Below are 24346 nucleotides of genomic sequence, written 5' to 3' on the forward strand. Positions count from 1 at the left end.
AGATTTGTGCGTGATAAAATGGAGAATCTCAAACTTAGATCAATTCGAAGATAATAAAAAAAATTTTTTTTCGTTAATTTTCGACCCTCACCGCTCATATCGAACAGCAGTTTCAACCATGGAGCACGCGCACTTCCGTAGCCACGTCAGAACGTGAGATGTCATTTGTTATGATCACAACAAAACTCTGCATTAAGCTGAATAGGTTAATATGTGCTTTTAAAATTTAAAGTGTTATTTTCACCGAAACGGCAGTGGGTTCTGCGGAATCCTCGGCCATCATTTAGCTTTCGACGTTCTATTATGCATTTTTGAACGCATGGGTCAATTCCAGTCCATAGTCCATCGTAGAAGCAGAAATTCTCCGCATCAGCTGAAATCTTTCCCTGATCTGAGTAATTTTCCCCCCGAAGTTGCTGTGTCTGTTTTGTCGCACTTGAACGCAACGGATCTATGTCTTGCTGCTTGTGTTTGGAAGCATTTAGCTGACAATGAACTTCTCTGGCAAAGGTTTGTGATTTCCAAAACTGTAGTTTGTGTTATGATTGCAAATTTACGTTGAAAGGCGCGTTTTCTTTTCGATCAGACATTGTACTTTGTGATTATATAAGTTTAACTGGAAAAACTATTTTAAACGCTGTTGTAATTTATCTTAATTAAGCCCGTTTTTAGTTTTTATCCTTTTTGTAATATGGATTTTATACTTTTAGTTAATACTTTTCTGTGGTCCTAATCGCATTAATAGCGTTTTCAAGAACCAACGTTTTGTTTGGTGCATGCCTCCTTCGAGATAAACTTTGGAAGTACATGTACCAATATTATTTGAAATCGAAAATCAAATTAGAAATTCAACCAGTCTTAATATCCTCAGAGCACAAACTCATCAGTGATGAGATGTTTTTTATCCAATCAAAAAATGTAACAAAAACTCAGAGGGCTCTCTAGCATCTCCACAAAGTGTTCATTCCTTTGCCGAAATTGCTGTTTGTTGACAGATTTATCATTTCTCACGAAATATGTATTTCGTGTCCTACGAACAATATAATGCAGCACAGCAAATTGATAAATAAGCTAGTTATCTTTTTGAGCCACCCTTAGGTGTGTATGAATAATTGATCATTTTAGGTACTTATTAGGAAGAATTTAGCAACTTTGTTGTTATTTTTGCTTTCAATTCAGCTTGTCAAAAGTTACATGGGGATATGCTTCAGCATATAACAGGAAGCATCAGGTAAGCTGTGTGATTGCCATCTTATTATCAAGAACGAAGTGAATGTCCAAATATTTAATTGCTTTTATCTAGAACCACACATCATAGTAGTTGACCATGGCAACTTGTGATTGTTGACATTTACAGCCCTGTATTGTACCTCCAGGGGTGAAGCCAGGATTTGCAAAGGGGGTCACACTCAGTGTTAAAGAGAGGGTACTCACCAGTTTTTGCCACTTAGATATTGTGGGTTGTTTGCTTAAAAAAAGGCCCACAAAGGGGGGTTCATGGGAAGGACCCCCACAAGCAATACCCTTGCCTTCTTGTTGAAAACAGTAGGGATCAATGGAAATTTGACACGTTAAGTTTGTAATTGGAAGAACTTAGTGTGCATACTTACAGTGCAACTTAGCCCCTTGAACAAATGTACCTAGTAGCTGAATAAAATTGTGCCTGGTCCAGCTATCCTGATTAGGAAAAGAACCTTTGAGTTTGAATTTGATCCTAAGCTGATAGCTTTGACTCTGTTGAACTCGCTTGACAAGACTGAATGCTGGCGTAAACTGTTGATTGCAGCATAAGACTAAACATGCACAAGCAAATATCTCATTTGTACTTAAATGTACTTGGAATTTGGAACTCAATAGTTAAGAATGAAGTTGAAATTTTTTTCTATCACCAGGGAAAGATTTCCTTCAAGGAACTGTACATGTTGCTAGATGAGGGAACTTGCCTCTTTAATTTTGATCCACATCAGGTTGGTGCACATATTTCATGTGATTATGTAAAATTTTTGTTTGTCCATTATTTTAAGCTTGATCTTAATATCAACAGTCCATATTTGTGTGGGTTTTTTGTAGTTGTTGTATTTGACTAACTATTTATTTTTTCAAAATATCATTTTTCCTCACATTTTTGGCTTATAAATTATTGTTCAGACTCTTAGTTTGACTACTTGTAAACCTTTTGGAAAGGGAATTGTCTGATCATGATTAATTAGTGACACAATTCTTTTAATTCAAGTTCAGTTCTGTAAATTGAATCAATATGTGAAGGTATATTGTATTTGTTTTTCACTGAGAGACTCATGAATCAATATTTTAAAATAGTTTTTTCTCATACTAGTATCAAACAGCAAGGCACTGTTTTCTGTTAGTACTTGTCTTCCCTCAGAGCTATTTTTTGGTGGCAAAAATTTACAGTTTGCATGAATCAGAAGTGAGTTAGTGGCATCCTATAACTCTGTAACCCTTAAGAGTGACTTGCATCTAATTTCTCCCTACAATATCACTCCTAAGTCACACATTAAAGTCATGAGAATTAAGGAAATGACAGGACGTGAAATTGCGCCTAATACAGGCGCCAATGCGACTAAATTTTTCACTTTGGCGACCAAATCCTGAAAGTTAGTCGCCAAATTGGCGACTAGAACGTTTCATTATAACCTTACCAAGAGGTATAGAGAATTTAAAAAATTTGCAAAGATAAATCAGCGGCAAACTTCCTCGTTAAGTTTGTTTCCAAAACATAGCACATGCATCTCGATTGATAACTAGACGCCATCTTGGATTTAGATAAGCCTGAATGTTGTAAATCATCCATCCTAGTGTCCACTTCGTAGCACGTTAAAGATCTTTTCCCTAACTTAATTTTGGAGGGCCTATCTAGAACGCTGACAGCGTAAAGAAAGATTTTGTTTGTCTTTGAAAATGGTGACCAACTTTTTTTGAATTGGCTACCACTTTGAAGAATTTAGGAGCCAAGTGGCTATCAGAAAAAAAAGTTAATTTCACGCCCTGAATGATCACCAACAGAAGAAGCTCTTGAATATTAAACAAGTTCTCCTTGTCAACAACTTAGAAAATGTTTAGAGAACAGTATGGAAAACATACATACTAATGTTAACTTTTAAAGGGTTAAAAGAATTGTCCAAGTACTAGTAGAGGACACCCAAATCATTTGTGTGATAGTTAAGCACTTAGCTTACCTAAGACTAAAATATGGTTATGATGTTATGAATAGTAACAAAAAAGTGTTGAAACTTATTGTTTATCTTTTCTATTTCAGGGAATAAGTTATCTAGTGAGACATAATGTGTTGGATGATTCATGTACTGAGATAGGAAAGTTTATTAACTGCACTAGTACTCTTTATGGAAAGTCTGTCAGTGAGTTTCTTGATACAAGGTAAGAGCAAAAAGGATCACTAAACACTCATAGAAGATAAATGGTTTGTGCCATTTCCAACTGTTTTTACAAGTCTCTATTTATTTCTACCATTAAAAATCTCATTTTTCATTACCTTTTTGTAGAAGAGATGTCTTGCAAGAAATTGTTAACATGCAGCATTATGAAGGGGTATTTTTGCCTGTGGCACTAAGGTAAATGGTAATGATGATTCACAAGCACTACAGTTCAAACTGATTTTAAACTAGACTTACTTGATAGACAATCAATTCCTTACTTGACAATCAATTCATTACTTAACTCTGATGATGATTTCCCTTCGGATTGTCAAAACATCAATCACTTATGCCAACAATGATTTTTATCTGGACAACTCTTACCTGATCAAAATAGGTCAAATAGTCACACTTGAAATTACTGGAAAGCTTAAGGCTGTGCGCCAGTAGATATGAACCTCTTTTTGTAATTTCAGGCAGTTTTTTGAAAGAGTTTATCCCCCAGAACAGAGAGGAGAATTCTTAGACACCCTTTTGAACAAGTTCTCCATTCGGTTCTGTGCTACAAATCCTAGCACATCCTTAACACCAGGTTAGTAATCATTCAGGTGTGGTTTGTCTCTTTTTACTTACATCAACTTACAGTCACCTGTCTCTCTGTATATCCCTCTCTCTTTCTTTCTTTTCTCCCTTTGCACTTTCTCTGGGCTGTTCCTGCTGTCTTTATTCTAAAGCTTTTCTTTTTTCTCTTGACTTTCCTTACCACTTTCAACCCTTCGTCATCTTTTCTTTCCCTCCTTTCTTGCTTGTCCTCAATAAGTTTTGTGGCTCTTTTTCATTTGTCCCATTTTTGTAGTTAAATTTCTCCTCCTTACTCATGTATCTTCTGATTCACCGTGCTAATGGCTCTAAGCCTACTGTCAGACCTCACTTGTCTATGGAGGGACATGGGGGAGGAGTAGTAGGAGGGGTGGCAAGAGGGGGAGGGAGGATAGGTAGCAGGGGTTACATGAGATGAAAGAGGAACTGGAGGTCAGCAGAACTTAAGGTAGGTTAAGGCCAAAAGGTAAGAGAGGTAGGAGAGGCAAGAGCGGGAAGCAGCCTTCCTCATCTCCCTGTCCCCTCCCCACCCCTTTTGAATGTTGCCAGTCACTGTCAGTGTAACTGTTTGTCTACCTCCTTTGCAAGTTGTCTTCTCTGCTGTTTGTGTCCCCCTCCTGTAGCTTGCTCTGTTGTCACTGCCATATCATTAGGTATCTGCCTTCAACATATTCATTGTCTGATAGTTTGTGTTCCTCTTTTCTAGAGAGTGTATTTATTCTATGCCACTCACTGATTCTTCTCAGTGTGGATCTGAGCAGTCCCCATGTGAAGAACAAAATGACAAAGAGAGAGTTTGTCAAAAACTTGCGTGGTCTCATTCAAGGGCCTGGTACTGAGTTCCTTGGTGATCTCTATGATAATGTGTATTTAGAGGGACACATTGCTTTGAAGGCCAAGAAGTGTGTGCAGAAAACGACCTTTCCTTTTGAGAGGCCTTATGGGAAGATATTTTTACATATGTAGTAATTTAATTAGTAAGAAACAATTTATTTAAATCAAGTGTTTGTACTCTTTTAGGTGAAATTGTTAGAATAACGTTTTCAAGGAGAAAAACTTAATAGATTATTGATCAGCACAAAATAACCTGAGTTCAACCCAATTTTTGCAATTTACTCCAAGAGTTTTTTTATGGTTGGATTCTCTCCATACTGTCATCTGCCTCAAGAAAGGTTAAGTGAAGATATGTATGCCAGATATATTGTTTCATATAGTCAAAAGGGCATAGAGTGGATTTTTAAACTCAGATTCTTTCAGGATATGAAGATGGAGAGAAAGAAAGAACCTGTGAAATATTTTCAATGTAAAATCAAGGCAGTACTTAAGGCAGTGCATCATTTTCCTTCACATCCTCTCTGAGTCAAAATTGCTCCAACTTTATGTTGTAAACAAAGTTTACATTTCATTTTACATTAACTACTAATATGTAGAGGAACCTTATTTCCAGTACTTACAATTTGGCATGCTGTAGTGTTGTTAAAAATTGATCTATTTACATAACTTTAGTGCTTAATTTATTTTTAAGAAAACTTGTGTTGTAAGATGTGTGTTGGGTTGAAGAACTAATTGTTTCCTGTACAAAGTAGACAATAGCACTGAGTGTTTCATAGTTTGATAAGTACTGGAAAACTATGACTGTAGTACTCAACATGTGTGAACATATATTTAAAATCATTGCCTAAATCTTAGCACTGAATAGGAAATTTGTTATACAAGTTGTGAAATAATGTGTCCATTAAGATGAAAATATATGTCAACCAATCTTGTTTTTCTCTAAACAAGTTTGAGAAAGTAATGTGATGTAGCAATATCCAGATTGTGAAATATCGCCACAAGATGCAGACCAGATGGCTTCATTTTGTTTTTGTTGTTTTTTTTTTTCAACCTTTCTATTTTCACTTTTTGAAAGTATGAAATCTATCTTACATATATAGAGCCTGCGTTCGGTTGTTCATGTAGTGTGTGAGTTTGCGTGCGTGCGTGTGTGCGTGGGGTATATGCGTGCGTGCGTTCGTTCGTGCGTGTGTGTTTTTTTTGTAATTGATTTTTAATTCCAACAAACACCCTTTTAATACCCTGAGGGAACACTACAGGTTGTGCTGGTGTTCAATATTTTTTTTTAATGTTGTGTAGACTGCAATCGTTTACAATAAAAGTTTTCAAACACATTATTCTGACTTATCGTCTGCTTTTTTGCAATGCAAGAAATGAAGGTAACCGGTCAAGTCGCCCGAGAGTCATCTCGCCCGAAGTCATGTCGCCCGAAACCTGAGTCATGTTGCCCGGAATTTAAGTTATGTCGCCCGAAAAAAAAAGTCAAGTCGCCCGAAGAAACAAATACTGAAAAGATCAGAATTTCAGACTGTTAATAGGCAATAACGTTGTGAAATTTTTATCACTAAAGCGCTCTTTGTTTCCGACAACACCATGAAGATTCTTAGAGCGTTGTTCGTTCCCAACAACAAAGGGAAACGTTCGTTTCCAACAACAACATGAAGCGTTGTCCGTTTGGTATGTAATCGTTTTTTACTCACAGACGTTTCGTAAGCTTGAGAAACTTTTTCTTGATTTTTAACAATACCACGAAGACTTTGACTACACAGAAATCGATCGTATGGTTGGAATTGAAATATGTTTGAGTAACGATTCTAAAAGCGTTCGTTTCTAACAACAAAGGGAAGCGTTTTCCGTTTCTAACAAAAAATGAAGTGTTGTTCGTTTGGTATGTACTCGTTTCTTACTCACGGACATTTCGTAAGCTTGGGAAACTCTTTCTTGTTTCTTAAAATGCCATGAAGACTTTGACTACACCGAAATCGATTGTATGGTCAGAATTAAAATATGTTTGAGTAACGACTCTAAAAGCGTTATTCATTTCTAACAACAGAGGGAAGCGTTGTTCGTTTCTATAACAACAAATGCAGCGTAACATACAAGTAGAGTTCTTAACAATAACAGATGTAAACACCTGATAAACGAATGTCGATTGTCGCGTTTGACAAGTAGGTAAAAGGTAAAGCGAATAACATACAAACAAAAATAACTTGTTGCCTTGCGTAAGGTAAGTGTGCTTTTTTTAAGATAACAGTCTATTGTTTATGCTTGTGACTTTTTTCACAGTAGTAGTCTAATAGCATCATTTCCCTTAGGATCAGAATAGGCAAAAATTATGTAGTTGTGCTCTGTTTCCTCTGGCGGTCGCATGTATATTTTGATGCGATCAAAGTAAATATGAAGAGGGTAACGCTAGCTACAATACGAATACGAACTGATCAAAATGAGCATTCATCCTTGCATTGAGTGTGATGATGAAGTTAGACCACGTCAACAAGCCCTACAGTGCGACGATGACGGTCGGTCATATGGCCTTTCTGACCATATGATCGATTTCTGTGTAGTCAGAGTCTTCATGGCTATGTTAGAAACCAAGAAAAAGTTTCTCAAGCTTACGAAATGTCTGTGAGTAAGAAACGAGTACGTACCAAACAAACAACGCTTCATATTTTTGTTTGAAACGGAAAACGCTTCCCTTTGTTGCTAGAGACGAACAACGCTTTTAGAATCGTTACTGAAACATATTTCAATTCCGAGCATACGATCGATTTCTGTGTAGTCAAAGTCTTCATGGTTTTATTAAAAACCAAGAAAAAGTTTCTCAAGCTTACGAAACGACCAACGCTTCATTTTGTTGTTGGAAACGAACAACGTTTCCTTTTGTTGTTAGGAACGAACAACGCTTTAAGAATCTTCATGGTGTTGTTGGGAACAAAGACCGCTTTAGTGATAAAAATTTCTCAACGTTATTGTCTATTTACAGTCTGACTGTAAACCGAAATGAATACCATTGAATGACTTCAGCTGTGCGTCGTAGTTCTTCGTTGTATTTTTTTTTATTGGGAAATGACACATCTTCACATCCTCAAGGCTGGAATGACTGAAACCTGTATATCACTAATTCTGGGTCAGCTGCTCGCAGATTGTTAGAGCGTGAGTGAGAGAAAGCGGGTACGCATCGAAAAAAAGCAGCTTTTTTCGCGCGCGCCTGGCTTTTGCACTCCAGCGTGTTGGCCTAATTTACTTGAGCAGTCCGTTCTCAGATCACCGATCATGTGATTCTCGAGAGACCTTCATGAACGTCTTTGAAAACTTTATTAAAACTGTGAATTATTGAATTATCGAGTTAAAATCAGTCTTCTATTTGTTAAAAGTGGCTCAACTAATTATGCAACTCAAACCACAAACTACTTTCACGATAGCGCTCTCAAATCAAATATTTCTTTGAAAACTGCTCTTTATGTAATTGGAGAATGCAGCGCTTAGGTCGCAGCGGACTTTGATCGAGTCAGTCGTTAAACTAAAACCAAAGGAATCACAACGGCCGATCAGAGCAAAAAAAAAATCACAACGAGTCAGTACGAACTCAATGTGAAAACAAGCACACTGCTGGAAGCGCGGGAAAACGCAGGAGACCAGATAGAGATTGGCGGTGGTTTGTATCTGTGTGGTTCAAAAAGTGGCTTGCGTTTGGCCGACTAATCACAGGGGAAAGTGGAGCAAAACCATAGTTATCACTTTCGACACTGCAAAGAATAATTTTCAACCGGGGGTCGAAAGAAATCCAGGACTACATAAGTTTCTGCTTCACCTCGCTCTGTGATTGAGCCAGAAAACTAGCGCCATTTTCTTAACCAATGAGATGCAAAATTACTACCAATCGTGGCTTCGTCACCCGCGTTTTCCCGCGCTTGTGGTAGTTTGCCTGTATTTCCTATGAGTTCTCAGTGGCTAATAATGACGCTATCCTTTGTTACGATTAATGGAATTTAGTACGTTAGTTTTGGTCACTTCTCTACTCACTTACAACGAGCCACACTTGGAAAAGAATTGTTACAATGGTTTTTAAAGGAAAATTTAGTTTGTTCATTTCTGCAGTGATCTTAAATCGTGATACTAACAACTATAAATCTCTTCTTTGGCATGGTGCACACAGTTTACTAAATTTTAGGATATAAATTGCTCATGAATTGAATTTAAGTCGCAATTGATTTTGATAGCCTTAATTTCCACGTAATTAACAGAGGGGATTTTTAATTTCCACGACCCAAATTTTCATTATTTTTGCCTCAAATATCCTATTCCAATTATTTTTTTTTTGGACAATAATTTCCACCTTTATTTGCGCTAATTTAGGTCTTGTTATTTATCAAATAACTTAATTAACAAGAGCGCTTATTTTCTGTGGTAAGATAGTCTATGGGCATGCAAACTCAAATGATTAACATATGGATGCTTTCTCGTGCCCCCCTTCTCTAAGAAAATCAAAGGCTCCGAGGAACTACCTCATGGTGTGTCTTAATACTCTTAAATGACCAGTTGATTATTACGTGTGCACGTGTGCACGTGAGCTCTTCGTTTGTGAGTTCTATAAAGGGTGTATTGCAATCAAGGATTGAGCGATAACTAGGAAAAAACCACCTTGATCATTTCAGCCGTACGACCGAACGCTTCACCTTTCTAACGCTATAGAATGCATTAAATGTGACGGTCGCGCTATGGTACCGAAGGTCAATAATTAGCTGAAAGCAATTAATGAATTTCTTTGTTAAGAATTTTTATATATATTTTCCATTTATTCATTTACCACATAATTTGTCTACTTCATACGTGTCAAGCCTGTTCCAGGTCCGGTCTCCCCTGAGCGATGGCGAGCCACAGTTCCGTTTGGCCGGATTTCCTAACTATAGTTCGCAACAATAACACTGAATGTTGATATTTTTACCAAAGACCACTCCCATCTTGTCGTCACGATATAATGGGGCGAATGCGTTAACGGGTATCTTAATCAAAGAATCCTGTTCATTTAGAGTGCACTTAATAGCGCATCATGTTTTTCTTAAGTACATCCCAAATATAGAAATGCTTTTGCTTAAGTCGTAAGTTAAAAATATCTTTATTGGCATCAAATTCTCTTGGGGTATTTTATCGATGCTGGGTATGGATCACTATACTACTTTGTTATGGACATTCATTATGATCATCTATGCATGGAGAGAGAAAGGAGGGTCCCACATTGAAAAGGAGATGATTTGCGGGTTGAAGTAAGGGAGTGGCTAAAACCACCCCAGGCTAAATTGACCATTCTAGGAGCTTATAAGGTGCGGAGAAAAAATGAAAATAATTTAAGAAGAAGGGGCGTTAGTTTGTTGAGATACACTTACGAGATAGTGCTCTGCTACCTAAAGGACTCGTTAAGAATTTTAGGCAGTCCTCCCCCACTCGCTCCGTGTCGAAAAAAATATTGTTCTTAATGAGATAGTGATTGTTTTTATTAAATAATTTGATTAGTGAAGGTATGCTCTGCTTTATCAGCTCTCTTAAAATGCCACGTTGGCGTCTGAACGAAGATTGTCATTCCTTGAAATGAAAAAAACAACTTGAAATGTTATTAATTGCCTGTATAGTCAAAACATGGAAGTGCTCTTTCAAATAAACATTCAGAAGTGAAGTTCATTAGCATTTTAATTACTTGTTTGAATTAGTCTGGTCTGTGAAATATTTTTGTGGATAGCTGGTTGGCAAAATGGATCAACAACCTTCTAACGACCTATGAGGGAATTTATCTGGAATTTTCTCCGCGCGGTGTAGCGAATAACCAGTCGGAAACGATTAATTAAGAAAGGACGGTTTTTAATCAATGCCGCGTACATTACTGGAAAATATATTACCTCTTACGTTGCCATATTACAAAGGGCTGCGAATTTAAATATCTCGCCTCACAATAAAATTTTCTGCCATTACCTCGAGACAGCATTGCATATGGAAATTTTCTTTTGTTAAGCCTGAGGGAACTCACGGAAACTCAAACTCTGCTTTTGCCGCAAGAAGTCCTGCTCAAGGATATTATAGTAAGTGTTATTTATTAGTTATTTTGAATGTGCTCTTCTTTTGGAAAGAGTTATTGGACGGAAAGATATGAAAGAGAATTTTGGCAACGTCGACGTCGGAGAGCGTGTTGATGTTATAAGGTCACCCGAACGAACATGAATATTATTATTTTCAACTACTAATACATTTAAGCCAACATGACATGTTTATCTAAAAAACACTATATCATATGTTCGTCATGTGTAGATGTAACGTCACACTTACGCATGGATATTGTGTTAGCCCAAGTTTGGCTTGAAAATCGAACGGAAACACACGGAAATAATAGCAAACTTGCTTCGCTTGCTTTGCGGCTTGAAACGAAACTTGTTTATCAATAGAAGACGTCTAATTTCAAAAAGTTCATATCAAGAAATGCGATGGGCGTTTGCAGACCCGAAAATGATGGAAAACATGAAGTTCGTTGAAAGCAACACGTATTAATTCTTTAATAGGTTTGTCCTAATTAACTAGATACATCTGAGAATTTCAAATATGTTAAATGCGAACCTTGGTGTATTTATATGTATATAGTCTACAGCAACGAAATCGTGTAGAATTTGCTGAAATATTGAGAAGTTAACGTTGGAACAAAGTATTCAGTAATATTGAGTGTACCTTACCAAATCCTTCGAGGTCCCAAGTCGAAGTCAACACTGCAACCTTAGAATATTTTTTCAGGAAAAATCGGCATACGTGGAGTTGAACAATGGGAAGGTACAGATGTATTGTATAGGCAATTTAAGGGGTAACACTTCCTTAGGAAATGCTACAGATACAGATCTTTATTTACAGACAAAACCCAATACGAAGACCACAACCCGGGAGGTAAACTAAATAAAACGCGGAACATAAAAAATTGTTGCATTGGGTACGTTAAGCGCGTTGGTTTCAGTCCAAAAGCACGGGTTTTGAGCGAATGACACTCTTAATTGTTTTCCATAGCTAGAATTTCGTTTCCACAAAATCAGAAAATGAGACTTTAAGCTTTATGACGAAATTAATCGCCTTGTGAATTTCTTGGGGGGAAAGAGATGTTTTCTGGGTTATAGAGAGTTGATATTTTTACTCGGGGTTTCTACATCAGGTAATGATTTGGGTCACGGTAGATACTTCTTTCAACTGAAGTGCTCGAAATTTCGAGAAAATAATTACAGTATCTGATTTCTGAAAAAAAAGCTTTAGATGAGATCACTTTTGATGGTTTTAGTTAATTTAAGAGAGAGGTTTGTGAATTGGAGTTATTTCGTGAGTTACAAAAGAATGCTGAGTTTGTTGGTTAAGTAGCTATCCCTTCGAATGTTTTGTATCAGAGTCACATCGAAGGAAAATGTGGCCGATAATGTTGTTATTTTTCTTGTCACCTGCGAGTTGCACTTTTTTTCAATTACATAAAAACATTTTCTTTGACATTCTGCTTTTCACATGTGTTTTTGATTTATAATTGATAGCCGTGAATATAAAGTGCTTACTTAGAACACCGGGACTTAACGTGGATGGGTTTACACTACTGGTAGCCAATGAAATCAGATTTTGTACCAGGAGCTCCTTCACGTAATGAATTTCAAAATCACTGATTGTGTCAGATTTCCGACATAGGATCTGTGTAAATATTAGAAGCGATCCACAAGTTGAGTATTTTCTCTACGAGATTTTATTCATTACCTTTGCTTCAATATTCTATGATACCCGATATTGTTTTCCATTAATCAATGAAAGTCCTTTCCAAAAACCTTTTTAACACATGGATTCCAAATGCGCACTAAATGGAGAATCTTTTGTACTGAAATCGATAGTATTGAAATTCAATTTTGTCACTTTTCCGCGGAATTTCCGAGACCGTTAAAAAAACGTTTACTAATTTTGTATAACAAACTGTGTAAAGGGAAAAGCTACATAACAAAATAAAAACACTTTTCTACTTATTTTCTATAGGGTAACGTGGCACTGCTATTTTCGCGCTAAAAATTTACATCCTTTCAGCCTTAAAACGTTTATTCAAATTACGAACTTCCCTCAGCCCACCGCTACCTAGCAACCGCGGTTGCTTCTACGTAGGTCATATTCACTTGAATTTAAAGGAACTAAATGAATACTGTGATTGTCAAGGAGTAAAATCTGCTTCTTCTCTATACATCTGACTGGCACTGCCGAGGTTTGGCTGTGTATGCGTGGACTAAATCAAACAGAATTCGTTTTAAAGCTCTCAAAAGGTGAGCCCATTCATGCGTTAATTGAACTTCCGTAGTTTACAAAAAATCGCGCCTGGAAAGATTTGTTTCATGTCGAACTTTTGCCAAAGTAATTTCTAAATCAAGGCACAGTGCCTCTGTGAACTGGTTTTTCGGTGGACCTAGAATAAAGCTATTGATCCAACATATTACCACCAGTGTTTCCAGCATACCAGTTCGACGCAAAGTGGTTATTGAAAGCCGAAACAGATTGATAAGATATCAACAGCAACCTCGGTAAATGTGAAGTATTCAATTTACTTTATTTTATTATAGATCTTTTCTGTGTCTTCTTAACTACATAAATCGCCAGCTAACGCCGTGAGTTTAAAACGCACATTGTCATGAAAACCGTTGAAGCCTTTCGAATATTCGCAACTAACGTCAAAATAAGGGCGACCCATTCAATTTTTTTCACCAAGAGGTCGTCGAGTTCATTATGCATTTATGGATTCTCGACGCGAGCGGGCAAAGAAATGACACTCGTTTGACAAATAATTATATTAATGGCTTTTCGGTAACCATATTTTGGGACATGAGCAGTTAAGCTAAAACACGTATGGCCGTATTTACAAGACGCAACAAGCACGAGGGCATTTAATATCCGTAGATTTTATTGCCCCAACGGGACGCTTTCATAAATATCGCATGTTTAATTTTAGGAGCAACTGGGTTTTGAACTTTCAGAATTGTTCATGTACAAGATGGTACTTCGCACACAATAAGCTGTCACGATGCCTGTTCAATCAGGATGTTTTATATCAAACTACAAAGATGTGGCAATAAAATCCTTCATTGTGGCGTCACATTTTTGTGTTGCCTCGAGGGTTTTAAATCCCTAATTGACCTTCGCGTTATGAAACAGAGTTCGCGATCGCTGACGACAATTTATCGTTTCTGAATAATCGCAAAAAAACGTGCAGAAAAAGGTAATTGTGCTTACTGATATGGAAGGACACAGGAAAGATATTCTACGCGATAAGACTTCGACACCTAAAGTATTGCAGAGCGAATTGTTTGTTTACTCTGGGAACTGAATGCGGAGAATGCGGAGAAAATTGGATGAATAAATCAGAATTTCTGTCCTCGACTTTGTTATGTTTCGTGCGAATTAAAGCTTATCTATCGTGAGAAGTTTGCACTATAAGCCTTGTTGATACTTTGGCAAACGCAAATGCAATATCAGATGTTTTGAGCTGAGGACGCGCAATTAGTCTTAGTAAATTTTGACAAGCCGGTTGCTTTTCAGATACGATGCTAAGGTGTCTTATTGACAAAGACACTCCAAGGCGATTGGATTTCCTGAGCTATCAGTAATTACAGCCTAGATGCTTTGGTAGATACAATGACACGTGACTAACACCTAAAACAATCAGGAAAATCATTAAGAGAGCGCCGCGAATTTGACACAGAGGGCTGAACTTCTCGAGTGCAGCAGAAATATGGTAAGATCTCCTTGCTCTCGTTTTCAAAGATCGCTTGAGTTATCTGTGTAGCGTGTTACCAACTGTATCTTTGTTTCTCTCGCAGTATGGATTCATTCACTGTGCACTAGCTGACTTGGTCGTTTCTAAGTTCGGCGAAGACGTTTGGCGATCTATCGTGTAAGGAGACAATAATAGCTTTTGGAACGCTTAAATGGATTGTAAGTGGAAAAGGGCCCCTGTATAGTGCAATTATATTCTTTTTGTTTTTCTCTTCAGCGAGAAGGCTGGGGTAGAATTGGACGGCGGATCATACCTTATTCACAAAATTTACGATGATGAGGAGACCTTGAGTTTGGTCGCTGCGGCTTGCGAGACTCTAGGTATGCAATATAGTAAACTGTTCAGCTCGTATTTTATTGATTACAAACAGGTTTTGAGATAGACGAAGTTCGCATGGGCTGATATACCGTAAATCGCCTTAACAAACATTCCACTCGGTCTGAAACCAGGGTTATCGCATAAGTAATTTTATCTCGCGAGCTCTGTGCATCTTACATTTGAAATTTTTAATAAAAACAAAAAAACCCTGAAAATCTGCTTCGTAAACTTATTTTGAACAGCTCTGCCTCTGAACGCTGTTTTGGAAGCTTTTGGCTCACATTTTCTGGACTACTGTCTGCAGACCGGCTATGATCGGATTCTGAAGGTGCTGGGAAGAAATCTGAGAGATTTCTTATGTAACTTGGATGCACTCCACGATCATCTCGCTACGATTTACCCAGGAATGGAAGCACCGTCGTTTCGCTGTACTGAGACGCCCGATGGAACATTGCTCCTCCACTACTACTCACGGAGGCAAGGGCTGGAGCACATCGTTATTGGAGTCGTTAAAGCGGTAGCGAATAAAATGCTCGACACCGAGGTGGAGGTGTGCGTGCAGCAAGCGCGCTCAGACGAACGTGGGCATGTGGTGTTTTCAATCAGAGAGACAGGCTGCACAAATGCAACGCAATCCAAGCTTGGGCTACAGGCCTTTGATTTAGAAACCATGGCAGATAATCATAGTGCAATGATGTCATTGGATAGCGAAAACATGGGCAAGAAACGGCGAGGAGGGCTCAGTTTGTTGTCATTCTGCAAAGCTTTTCCATTTCACGTGATGTTCGATCGTAAACTCAACATCACGCAAACTGGGGTTGCCATGATGCGCCTTCTGGACAAACGGTTCACGACTGCTAATTCATTTTCGTTCAAGGAAATTTTTGAACTGTCAAGACCGCGTATGGAATTTGCGTTTGATTCTGTTCTTGCGCATATAAATACAGTGTTTATTGTAACAGTAAAACAGTCCGCGCTGCGATTTGCGGCGGATACAGTGTCCAACGTGTCAGGCAGTCCAGAAGATCGGAGAATGAGCATTGCAAATCCATTATTACGCCTCAAGGGTCAGATGATTTACGTTCCCAAGAACGACAGTATTCTATTTCTGTGTTCTCCTCGGGCAAATGACTTAGACAGTTTTAAGAATCTGGGTATTTTTTTCAACGATATACCTGTTCACGACGCTACGCGTGACTTGATTTTTATGTCACAGGCGAGAAGAGCCGAGCGAGAATTGGTGGAAAAGTTGGAAGAAACTAGCAACGACCTGAAGAAACTGGAAGTTAAACTGACGGAAAACAAAAAACGCACAGACGAATTGCTGCATTCTATTCTGCCCCAAGAAGTCGCGGCTAAACTGCGGTTGAATCAACCGGTGCCCGCGGAAAACTACAAGCTGGTCACGATCCTTTTCAGCGACATCGTCGGGTTTACAGCGCTATGTTCCGACGACAAAATTGTTCCCATGGACATCGTGCGGATGCTGAACAAACTTTACACCTACTTTGACATGTTGAGTGGGATGAACGATGTTTACAAGGTAAGAATAATAAACTTCTTTTTTGGCCTTTAAATCTGCTTTTGTGTTTGTGGGAGAGATGGTCGTTTGTGATTGACAAGTGTTTACAAAACGCTGCAAAACTAAGCCTGCGACTTTTTTTCACCGTTGGTGGCTCTGTTGTTTACAATAAACCTTCGATCTCCGTTCATCTCCTTTAGCGGGTTTATATTTTATTAGCGATGACAACGCTGATCTCTTTGAGTCTCGCGCCTGAGATGTAACTGTCACACACACGCGAAGATAATATTTCTTTTAAATTCTGTCAGTTCTTCTGCAAACAACTGTCTGTTCTCGTTGTTCGCACATTTCTATAGACGCGTCAAACAACAGAAATCTGTCTCTTTTATGCCTTTATTGTCTGAATCTTATCGTTTAGCATCTTAATTCGTATTTCTTTTCGCATTACTATCAATAATTAATACTGAAAGGTTTGCCGCAGCATTCATTTTCATCGACACAATATTCTTTTCTTATCATCTCTATTTTTTGTCCAAACTTTTTATGCAAATATCGCCTCCCTTGATATTTGACTACTTTGACAGTCCCACTTCTTTGAGACGCTTTTGAGACTTCCTGGATAAAAGCGTTTTATTTGCCATCTCTCTTCGGCTATGACCCCACGTAACAAATTATTTTATCTTCACGATAAACTTATATTTTGGCAATGGACTTCAGTTTGCAACGGCCAAAAAAACTTATATTCTCTGTTGGAACTCTTCTGCAATTTCGACTCCGGATATTTCCACCAGAACAAAATGTTTATTTGCATCCAAGAGGAAAGCAGAAAGATTAAAAGCTTAAGGTTTAAATCAAAACAAAGCAAGCACATACGGCATTCATTAAACCACATTTTGAATAGCAATACGTAACCTACTATTTCAATATAAGAGGGATTTTTTTTCCGATTTTCCACTTACGAAATTACTAAAGGCAAGTGGAAACGCTACACTGGAGATCGAGTGATAAAAAGTTTTCTTTATTACCCTCCAAACGTCAATCTCTGTTTTCGTCTTTTTTTTTCCAAGAAATTAATAGCTTATCAGCATGGTTTTAATGTCTACAAAATTTACACTGAAAACTCCATAACATTTTTTTGTCATCAGTTATTTTGACTATTTTCGAAGGAATAATATTTTTACGCTTCAAATTAATAATGTTATTTTTTTTGTATATGATAGTCTAATCATGGTTAGCGGTAATAGAAAATAATATGTCTTCCATCTATACTGAGATAATGTTTAAGATTAAGATTATCAACGCGGACATTGTCAAGTTTTGTCGAATTTACGAAGGGCCTCTCTATTAAACTAATAATTTTATGCCAATATGTGCGAAGTTTTGGCGCCTATTAAAAAAAACTTCTCATTTTTCAATTCAAATGTGTGGGAGTGTCTATGAAAAGAAGACTCCAATAGATCTCATTTTCATCAGTTTTTCTGTTTATTTTTAGTTTGCAGTTTAAATTATGAATTTTGCATGAACTGACAAAATTTATAGATTATTCATATGCGAAGTGACAAGATATTTCTTAAGGAGTTTGAACTGAATCTATAGTTCACATTTTCTCGATCACATGGAGTCCTCATAGCTTGGGAGTAATCCGAGGAGAAAGATCTAAGGTTTCTCAAGGGAAACGAATAAATAACACTGATAGATTAATCAATATATTTTTCTTCGCGTGTTTTTACGTTTCTGTGCTATTTATAACAAACAGACAACCTGCTGCCTTCGGGCAATTTTTTTGTGTTTACAGTTAATGCTTTATTTAAAAAACTAATCATTGTATTTTTTACGGGAACATGGAACGTTGGCTGTAGGCGGTTAATGGAGCAGACAACGAGTTCTGCGAGATTTGAATTTATCTCTGTAATCATTACGCGCTCTGAGCGAAAGGATTTTTGCAGGATACAAAATCAGTATTTAGAATTAGCTATGTCATTTATCTGATCCAACAAAATCATCATTTAAGACCTTATTGGGTCCATAGCCGCATCTTATCAAAGACGGTCATCTCATCATGAGGTGCGGCATTTTGGAGTGAATTTGCATGCGTTGATTGCTAGGATTCTGTAGCTTATGAATGAAAATTGATTGGAACCCAACAGAACTGAACGAGAGAGAAGAAAAACGACTCAAATACCCTTTAAACTACAAAGTTACAGTCAGAATCTTAAATCACTTCACTTCTATCCTTTATCATCAAAAACGATTTAAATTTTTTGAGAAAAATGTGGTTTCAATGTTTATAATCTGTAATGGCTTTAAAGTTTCAGGGGTGTTTTATTGCTTTATCTGTATAGCAAAAAAAAAAACTGCCTAACTCAGCTAACTTCAGTCTGGCAAAAGAAGGAAAATGAAAATTAGAAAAACATTTTTAAAATTTATCTCCAATCAGAACAGTCTTCCGCTCCTTGGCCTAGATCCTTTCAAGATTAATTTTTAATTTTTTTATCCCTAGGATTGAAGAGGAGGTGTACTTAACAACTTACAGCCGAAACTAAAATTAAATTTTGCCTTTATCACTTTTATAATACCGATAAAATTTGAATTATTCATTTTGGCTTAAAAAGAACCAAAACGGGTCTTTCTCCATGGACAAGCGATGTGTAAACTAAATAATTTTAAAAACAATGACTTTGAAATAGCATCCACGAATTTTTTTCCCCCACAGGTGTTGGGAATAAAAATTGTTCTCTTCCTTCACTTTAATTTTTGGATTATGACGAAGTTCGATTCGTTTTCTTCGTGCTTTCATGTAGTGTTGTTTTTTGTATTGCCTTCGTTCTGTGCGTAAGGTATTTCTCAGAGATCACTCAATGTTGAGTTAGGAATAGGGTTGTTTAGTTTAGAGTCACACTTTCCTCCCATTGTTCTCAGATACGCATAGGATTAGGGTTTGAAAGTGCTTTTTCTTTATTTAGCTTAGCAACCGTTGCATTTACAGATTCGCCTGCTGCGGGGCTTAGCTGCAGCTTTCTTCTCTTGGCAGTTATTAAAGCAAGAGTGGTAATGTATTCATTCTCCAAGTTGTTTCTTCTCATCACTTAGGTGGAGACAATTGGTGACGCTTACATGGTTGTTGGAGGTCTACCAAAGCCATGTGACAATCATGCAGAGAAGGTAGCTCACATGGCATGCTCAATGATGGAAGCTTCTCGAAAGGTTTTGTCACCTGTTGACAAAACTCCTCTCAAGGTATTAGATGTGATTTGCACTAATTACACATATGATAATTCAAGAGACAGAACTTTCGTTTCTTGAGCGGTTCCGAGAAAGATGAGCATAACTTCGGTACGCCCAATGCGCCATCCCGTATTCCAAGGCGCACGACATCTGGGTGTGGAGCAAGTACCCATGGCTAGTGGCAAATGGCAGGGATGGGATGGGATGGGATGCGATGCGATGGGAAAAATTTGCGTGATGACGACCCCCCTATCTTTCTTACTTGCTCATATTCACTGACTAGGAGTCTGTCATAGGTTATAAAGTTTGCAGGCAGCCAAAGTTTGCAGGCAGTCATTAATTTAGCACTACTGCGCAAGCAGCTAAGATCGAGGGAGAGTCGTTGAAAGTGAACAAGGGGGATGTCTGTTTATCAAACAAGAGGTAGCCCTCCTGACCATCCCCCCTACCCCGCCCCCAGTTCAGCCGAGGCAAATTGTGGTAACATGGGAAGCACTGGGAACGTTTATTTCTTTGGCAGATTCGAATCGGAATTCACAGTGGGTCGGTTATGGCTGGAGTTGTTGGCAAAATGATGCCCCGCTATTGTTTGTTTGGAAGCACTGTCACACTGGCGAACAAGATGGAATCGGGAAGCAAACCAGGATACATAAACGTCAGCTACGAGACTAAACGGTGAGGAGAAATAAGAGCTGACGAAAACAGTAGCAAAGGGACAAGTAGACCTGTAATGAGAATCGTGTTATTCATTAAATTCCAAGATTTTCGATACTTAAAAACAAAGCTATTCTGAATGATTGATTGTCTGACGGATGCATTGACAGACAAACTAATTGATTTGTTAACTGCGCGACGGACTAAATGACTGACTGAGAGGTTTATTGGCGGACTGACTGAGCGACTGACTGACTAACTGTCTTACTGACAGACTGACTGACTGACTGACTGGCTGACTGACTGAATGACTGACTGATTGACTGACTTGTTAGCTCGCTGACTTGCTGGCCGGCTGACTGGCTGACTGGCTGACTGGCTGACTGGCTGACTGGCTGACTGGCTGACTGGCTGATTGGCACTGACTGACTGGCTGGTTGACTTACTTGCTAGCTTACTGACTTGTTGGCCGGCTGGCTGACTGACTCATTGACCAATCAACCGACTCGCTGACTGATCGACAGACATACTGATTGATTGTTTGATTGACAGATTAAGCGATTTTTGTAACATTCTGAGAAGACATGATATCCGTGGTGGACTCAAGCACTTAAAATATATTAGCTATAGATGCTTTTCGTTTCCTTCTGTACAGCTTTCTCAAAGGTTCCTCTGATTTCGAGTTCATTCCTAACACGGAGATCCCCAACCCACTACCATGCTTCTTCCTGATCAGGAACAAGAACGCAAAACAACGAATGTCAATTCTGGATATCGCTGCATCTGTTCCACCGAACAACATCTGCATGTTTCGGTCCCCGAGGACTTCTCCGACGCACTCTCCAGCGATGAAACGAAGAAGTGATACAGGACCTGCCGCTTACCGCAGTAGCTCCCCAGACGGCCCGCCCCAGCGAAGAATCAGCTCGGTTGACTTCGCCTCCTCGGTTAACGAACGGCTGGAAAGTTTGAAAAAGGACCAAGGAAACAAGAACACTAAGAAACGGAGAATAACGGTAACCTCTCTGTGTCCTGTGCGCAAAGCCAACAGCTTCAACAGAGACGACAGTATTGACGAAGCTGCGGATGATGACGAGGAAATAGAGGACAGTAATCTTGACATTAAAAACATCAATGGTGACGCTTCCCTGATCGGAATGGATGAGGAGTCCTTGACGGAATTGGTAGAGCTAAGCCAAAAAATTGAGACTACGTTATAACTGAGGCGCATGGCTAGTACTCAGTCCCTTTCATTGGAAGAAATTAGGTTAGGGAACTATTCGTCGTCTTCTGTGGATGTAGACCTTTTTCTTTGAGAAAATTAAGGCACAGAGGAAACGGGCTTTCCCCGCGTGGCCGCCAGCTGGGCTCCCAGGAAATTACCCCTCCAAATAGGATGTAAATACGATTAGCTACCCAAGTTTTTAAGATGAGGAATAAGAAGTCATTGTTTCCGAGTTGCAAGCACCATTGAAGCAATATTTACCCATGAACTGATCTAAGACTTCAGACACAAAGTCGCCATTCTTTTTCAAAAATTATTATTTTTTGAATCATTAGGTTTATACAAGAGATAAACGAACGAAATGTTTAAAAATTTAGCTGAAAAATTTACAATAATCCACATCTTTTCATCAGCGTTATGAAAAAATTTCGATACGTTGCTAAGCGACAATTTGTGAGATCACTTGCGTTATATAAAAACTTACGAAATACACTTAAAAAAAGACCTAAATAATTTCTCTGCATCATTGAAGAATCGAAGTTTTGGAGCACTTTGACAGATCTTCTGAAACCTTTATTTGGCAGTTATTTTGGTTGCCATACAGTTTCTTTTAATTTATCGGCGAATTTGGTGTTGTGTATAAATATGTCTTTTCTCATCACCTTTTTGGTGGAAGTTGTATTCAAATTGTGAGGAGAAGCTAATTTTCAATCATTTCTTGGAGTGTAAGGAATATAAGTAATATAAGATTACTCCTGACCAGAGTCATATGTAATTTACGCAGTGTAAATAATACTCGAATCTAAGGGCCCTGCAGATGTATCTTAGGGATATAAAAATGGCTAGAGCTATATTTTTTAACTGCCACAGATTTAGCGTACAATTATTTCATTCAGTTGTTGCCTAAGTATGTGAATATATGATTCCTTCTCTCGTTCAGAATCCTTTAAAGACACTTTAAATGAAAAGCAAGTCAACACTTGTGTGACAATGTTAACAGGAACCCGTTTTCGCGGGCTTGTGAAATCTTAAACTTTGAAAAAACTGAAAACATTGAACCTTCATTTAAATAACAATATCATAACGAAACTTGTGACTGGTGTTTCTTTCATTTTTGGTATTCTGTTATAAGAGCGCTTTTCGATTGAATGTCGTAAAAACCAAAACGAAAATAATCGCAACTGCCAATCTTAAGGAAGGAAAAGATCCTGAAGAACTAATGAGAACTTGAAGAACAAACAAACAAACCGCCTAAAGCGCGGGAAAAACGCGGGCAACCAAGTCGTGATTGATGTTCAAACCGCCTAAAGTGCGGGAAAAACGCGAGCAATCAAGTCATGAGTAGTGTTATTTTTACATCTGATTGATTGAGAAAGTGGTGATTCACAGAGCATAGTAAGCAAGGACAATGCAATGTCAGATTAATATCGACGCTAATGTGAAAATTGCTCTCTTAGAGTAGGTTGGATAAGCAAGCCTGTACTAATGCATTATCCTGACCTCACGCTTGGTCAATAACTTATTTTTCTCAATAAACTTTGAAACAGTCTTTTGGGTGAATTAGCAAGTGATTACAAAATTTTTCTGTCAAATATTTGGTATTTTCAAAGAGTCAAAGTGAACCCCTCCCCCCCTTGCAACCCCCCCGAACATGCATTCTTGCGGTAAGCATATATCACCTTTCAAGGGGGAAGCACATTTTGTGGCTCCATAAGAATTTCTCGAGAATTCGCAAAGGAGGGGTTTGACTGGCAGTTGAACCTGCATGACTAAACTGCCTACTTTGTGAACTATTTGTTTGCTCTCTAATGCTTTAAAAAGTCGGGAGGAGATAGTGTCTCGTGATTTTTAACACACATTTTCAAAGACGGAGGTTGTCATTAACAGTTCTCTTTTACAAACGCCGGCTTGTCGTTTTTGAGTGGAAGGACTAAAACGAATTTTGGAAAACGGCGACCTGAGTGTTTGTTCTCTTTTGTAAATCTTTTGCTTCCCTCCCGTTTAGCGGAAAGGAATCGATCCGGAAACACCACGTGTAGGTGCGAATTCTTTTTGAAAACGGAGAAAAAAAAAATACAGTTTCTATTTTCAACAATATCCGGATATGCGGTACAGCGTAGCGGAGGTCTGAAGCGAGGAAAACAAGGTGGGGGGTCTTCCAGTTGTTTACTTGGAACAGCTGAACTTAATCGGTGCATTAAGGCGGCGGTTACGAGATTTCCATCTGTGCATTTCCATATCACAGGATAGTTTGAACAGGTCGTCTGTTCTCACCGCAAAGGAGTACGTCTTATTCACTGAACTGGCTTGTAACCCCCTACCCCACCCCTCAAGAGTTTTTATGTCGTCTGTCTTTTCCCTCATTTTGGCGTAAGTGTTTTTGTTTTGTTTTGTTTTGTTTTGTTTTTTTGTTTTTTTATCTTCTGGTAAAGGAACAATGTTGGAGAATGTAAAGGTGAGCTCCAACATTAACTTAAAAGATGGTCAAATGCGATATGATATGCAGGTCGTTTGAGGTGAGTGTTATTTTCTCTAGCAAATTCCCGCCATTCCAAATTTTTGGCGCCTGGCCAATGTAGCAAGTATGAGGTTGATCAGCAAATAACAATATTGGTTTAAAGTGTCATTTTTTCGGCGATATCAGTAGATTTGATTCTTTCCAGGTAAGCTTATCTTAACGGATATGTACGAGTCTGAACCAATCGAAACAATTTGCGTTAATGAGAATGACCATTATTATGCAAAATAGGTGACATTTGTTATGGACG

General features: G+C 38.2%; 2 protein-coding genes across 7 annotated transcripts; both read left to right on the forward strand.

Annotated features, from left to right (window-relative positions):
• Positions 1 to 125: 125 nt before the first annotated feature.
• On the forward strand, positions 126 to 6163 carry LOC113673176 (F-box only protein 8). Its single transcript, XM_027189551.2, has 7 exons — positions 126 to 510; positions 1180 to 1231; positions 1893 to 1967; positions 3278 to 3396; positions 3522 to 3590; positions 3869 to 3984; positions 4699 to 6163. The coding sequence occupies exons 1-7, from the start codon at positions 320 to 322 to the stop codon at positions 4956 to 4958; spliced, it is 882 nt and encodes a 293-aa protein (XP_027045352.2). The 5' UTR covers positions 126 to 319; the 3' UTR covers positions 4959 to 6163.
• Positions 6164 to 6957: 794 nt separating this feature from the next.
• LOC113673164 (guanylate cyclase soluble subunit beta-1) lies at positions 6958 to 22667 on the forward strand. 6 transcript variants are annotated; one of them, XM_089192882.1, is made up of 8 exons: positions 6958 to 7053; positions 14397 to 14592; positions 14678 to 14751; positions 14851 to 14954; positions 15195 to 16495; positions 19565 to 19711; positions 20220 to 20374; positions 21009 to 22667. In XM_089192882.1, exons 2-8 carry the CDS (start codon positions 14590 to 14592, stop codon positions 21571 to 21573), a joined length of 2349 nt encoding a protein of 782 aa, XP_089049008.1. In that variant the 5' UTR covers positions 6958 to 7053; positions 14397 to 14589; the 3' UTR covers positions 21574 to 22667. The 6 variants fall into 6 exon arrangements, with proteins under 6 accessions (XP_089049008.1, XP_027045334.2, XP_089049010.1 ...); XM_027189533.2 differs by lacking the exon at positions 6958 to 7053 and adding an exon at positions 10505 to 10897; XM_089192884.1 differs by lacking the exon at positions 6958 to 7053 and adding an exon at positions 11239 to 11371.
• Positions 22668 to 24346: the final 1679 nt, after the last annotated feature.

The sequence above is a fragment of the Pocillopora damicornis genome, chromosome 13, assembly GCF_964200805.1.
Source record: "Pocillopora damicornis chromosome 13, jaPocDami1.2, whole genome shotgun sequence".
Classification (NCBI taxonomy): Eukaryota; Metazoa; Cnidaria; class Anthozoa; order Scleractinia; family Pocilloporidae; genus Pocillopora; species Pocillopora damicornis.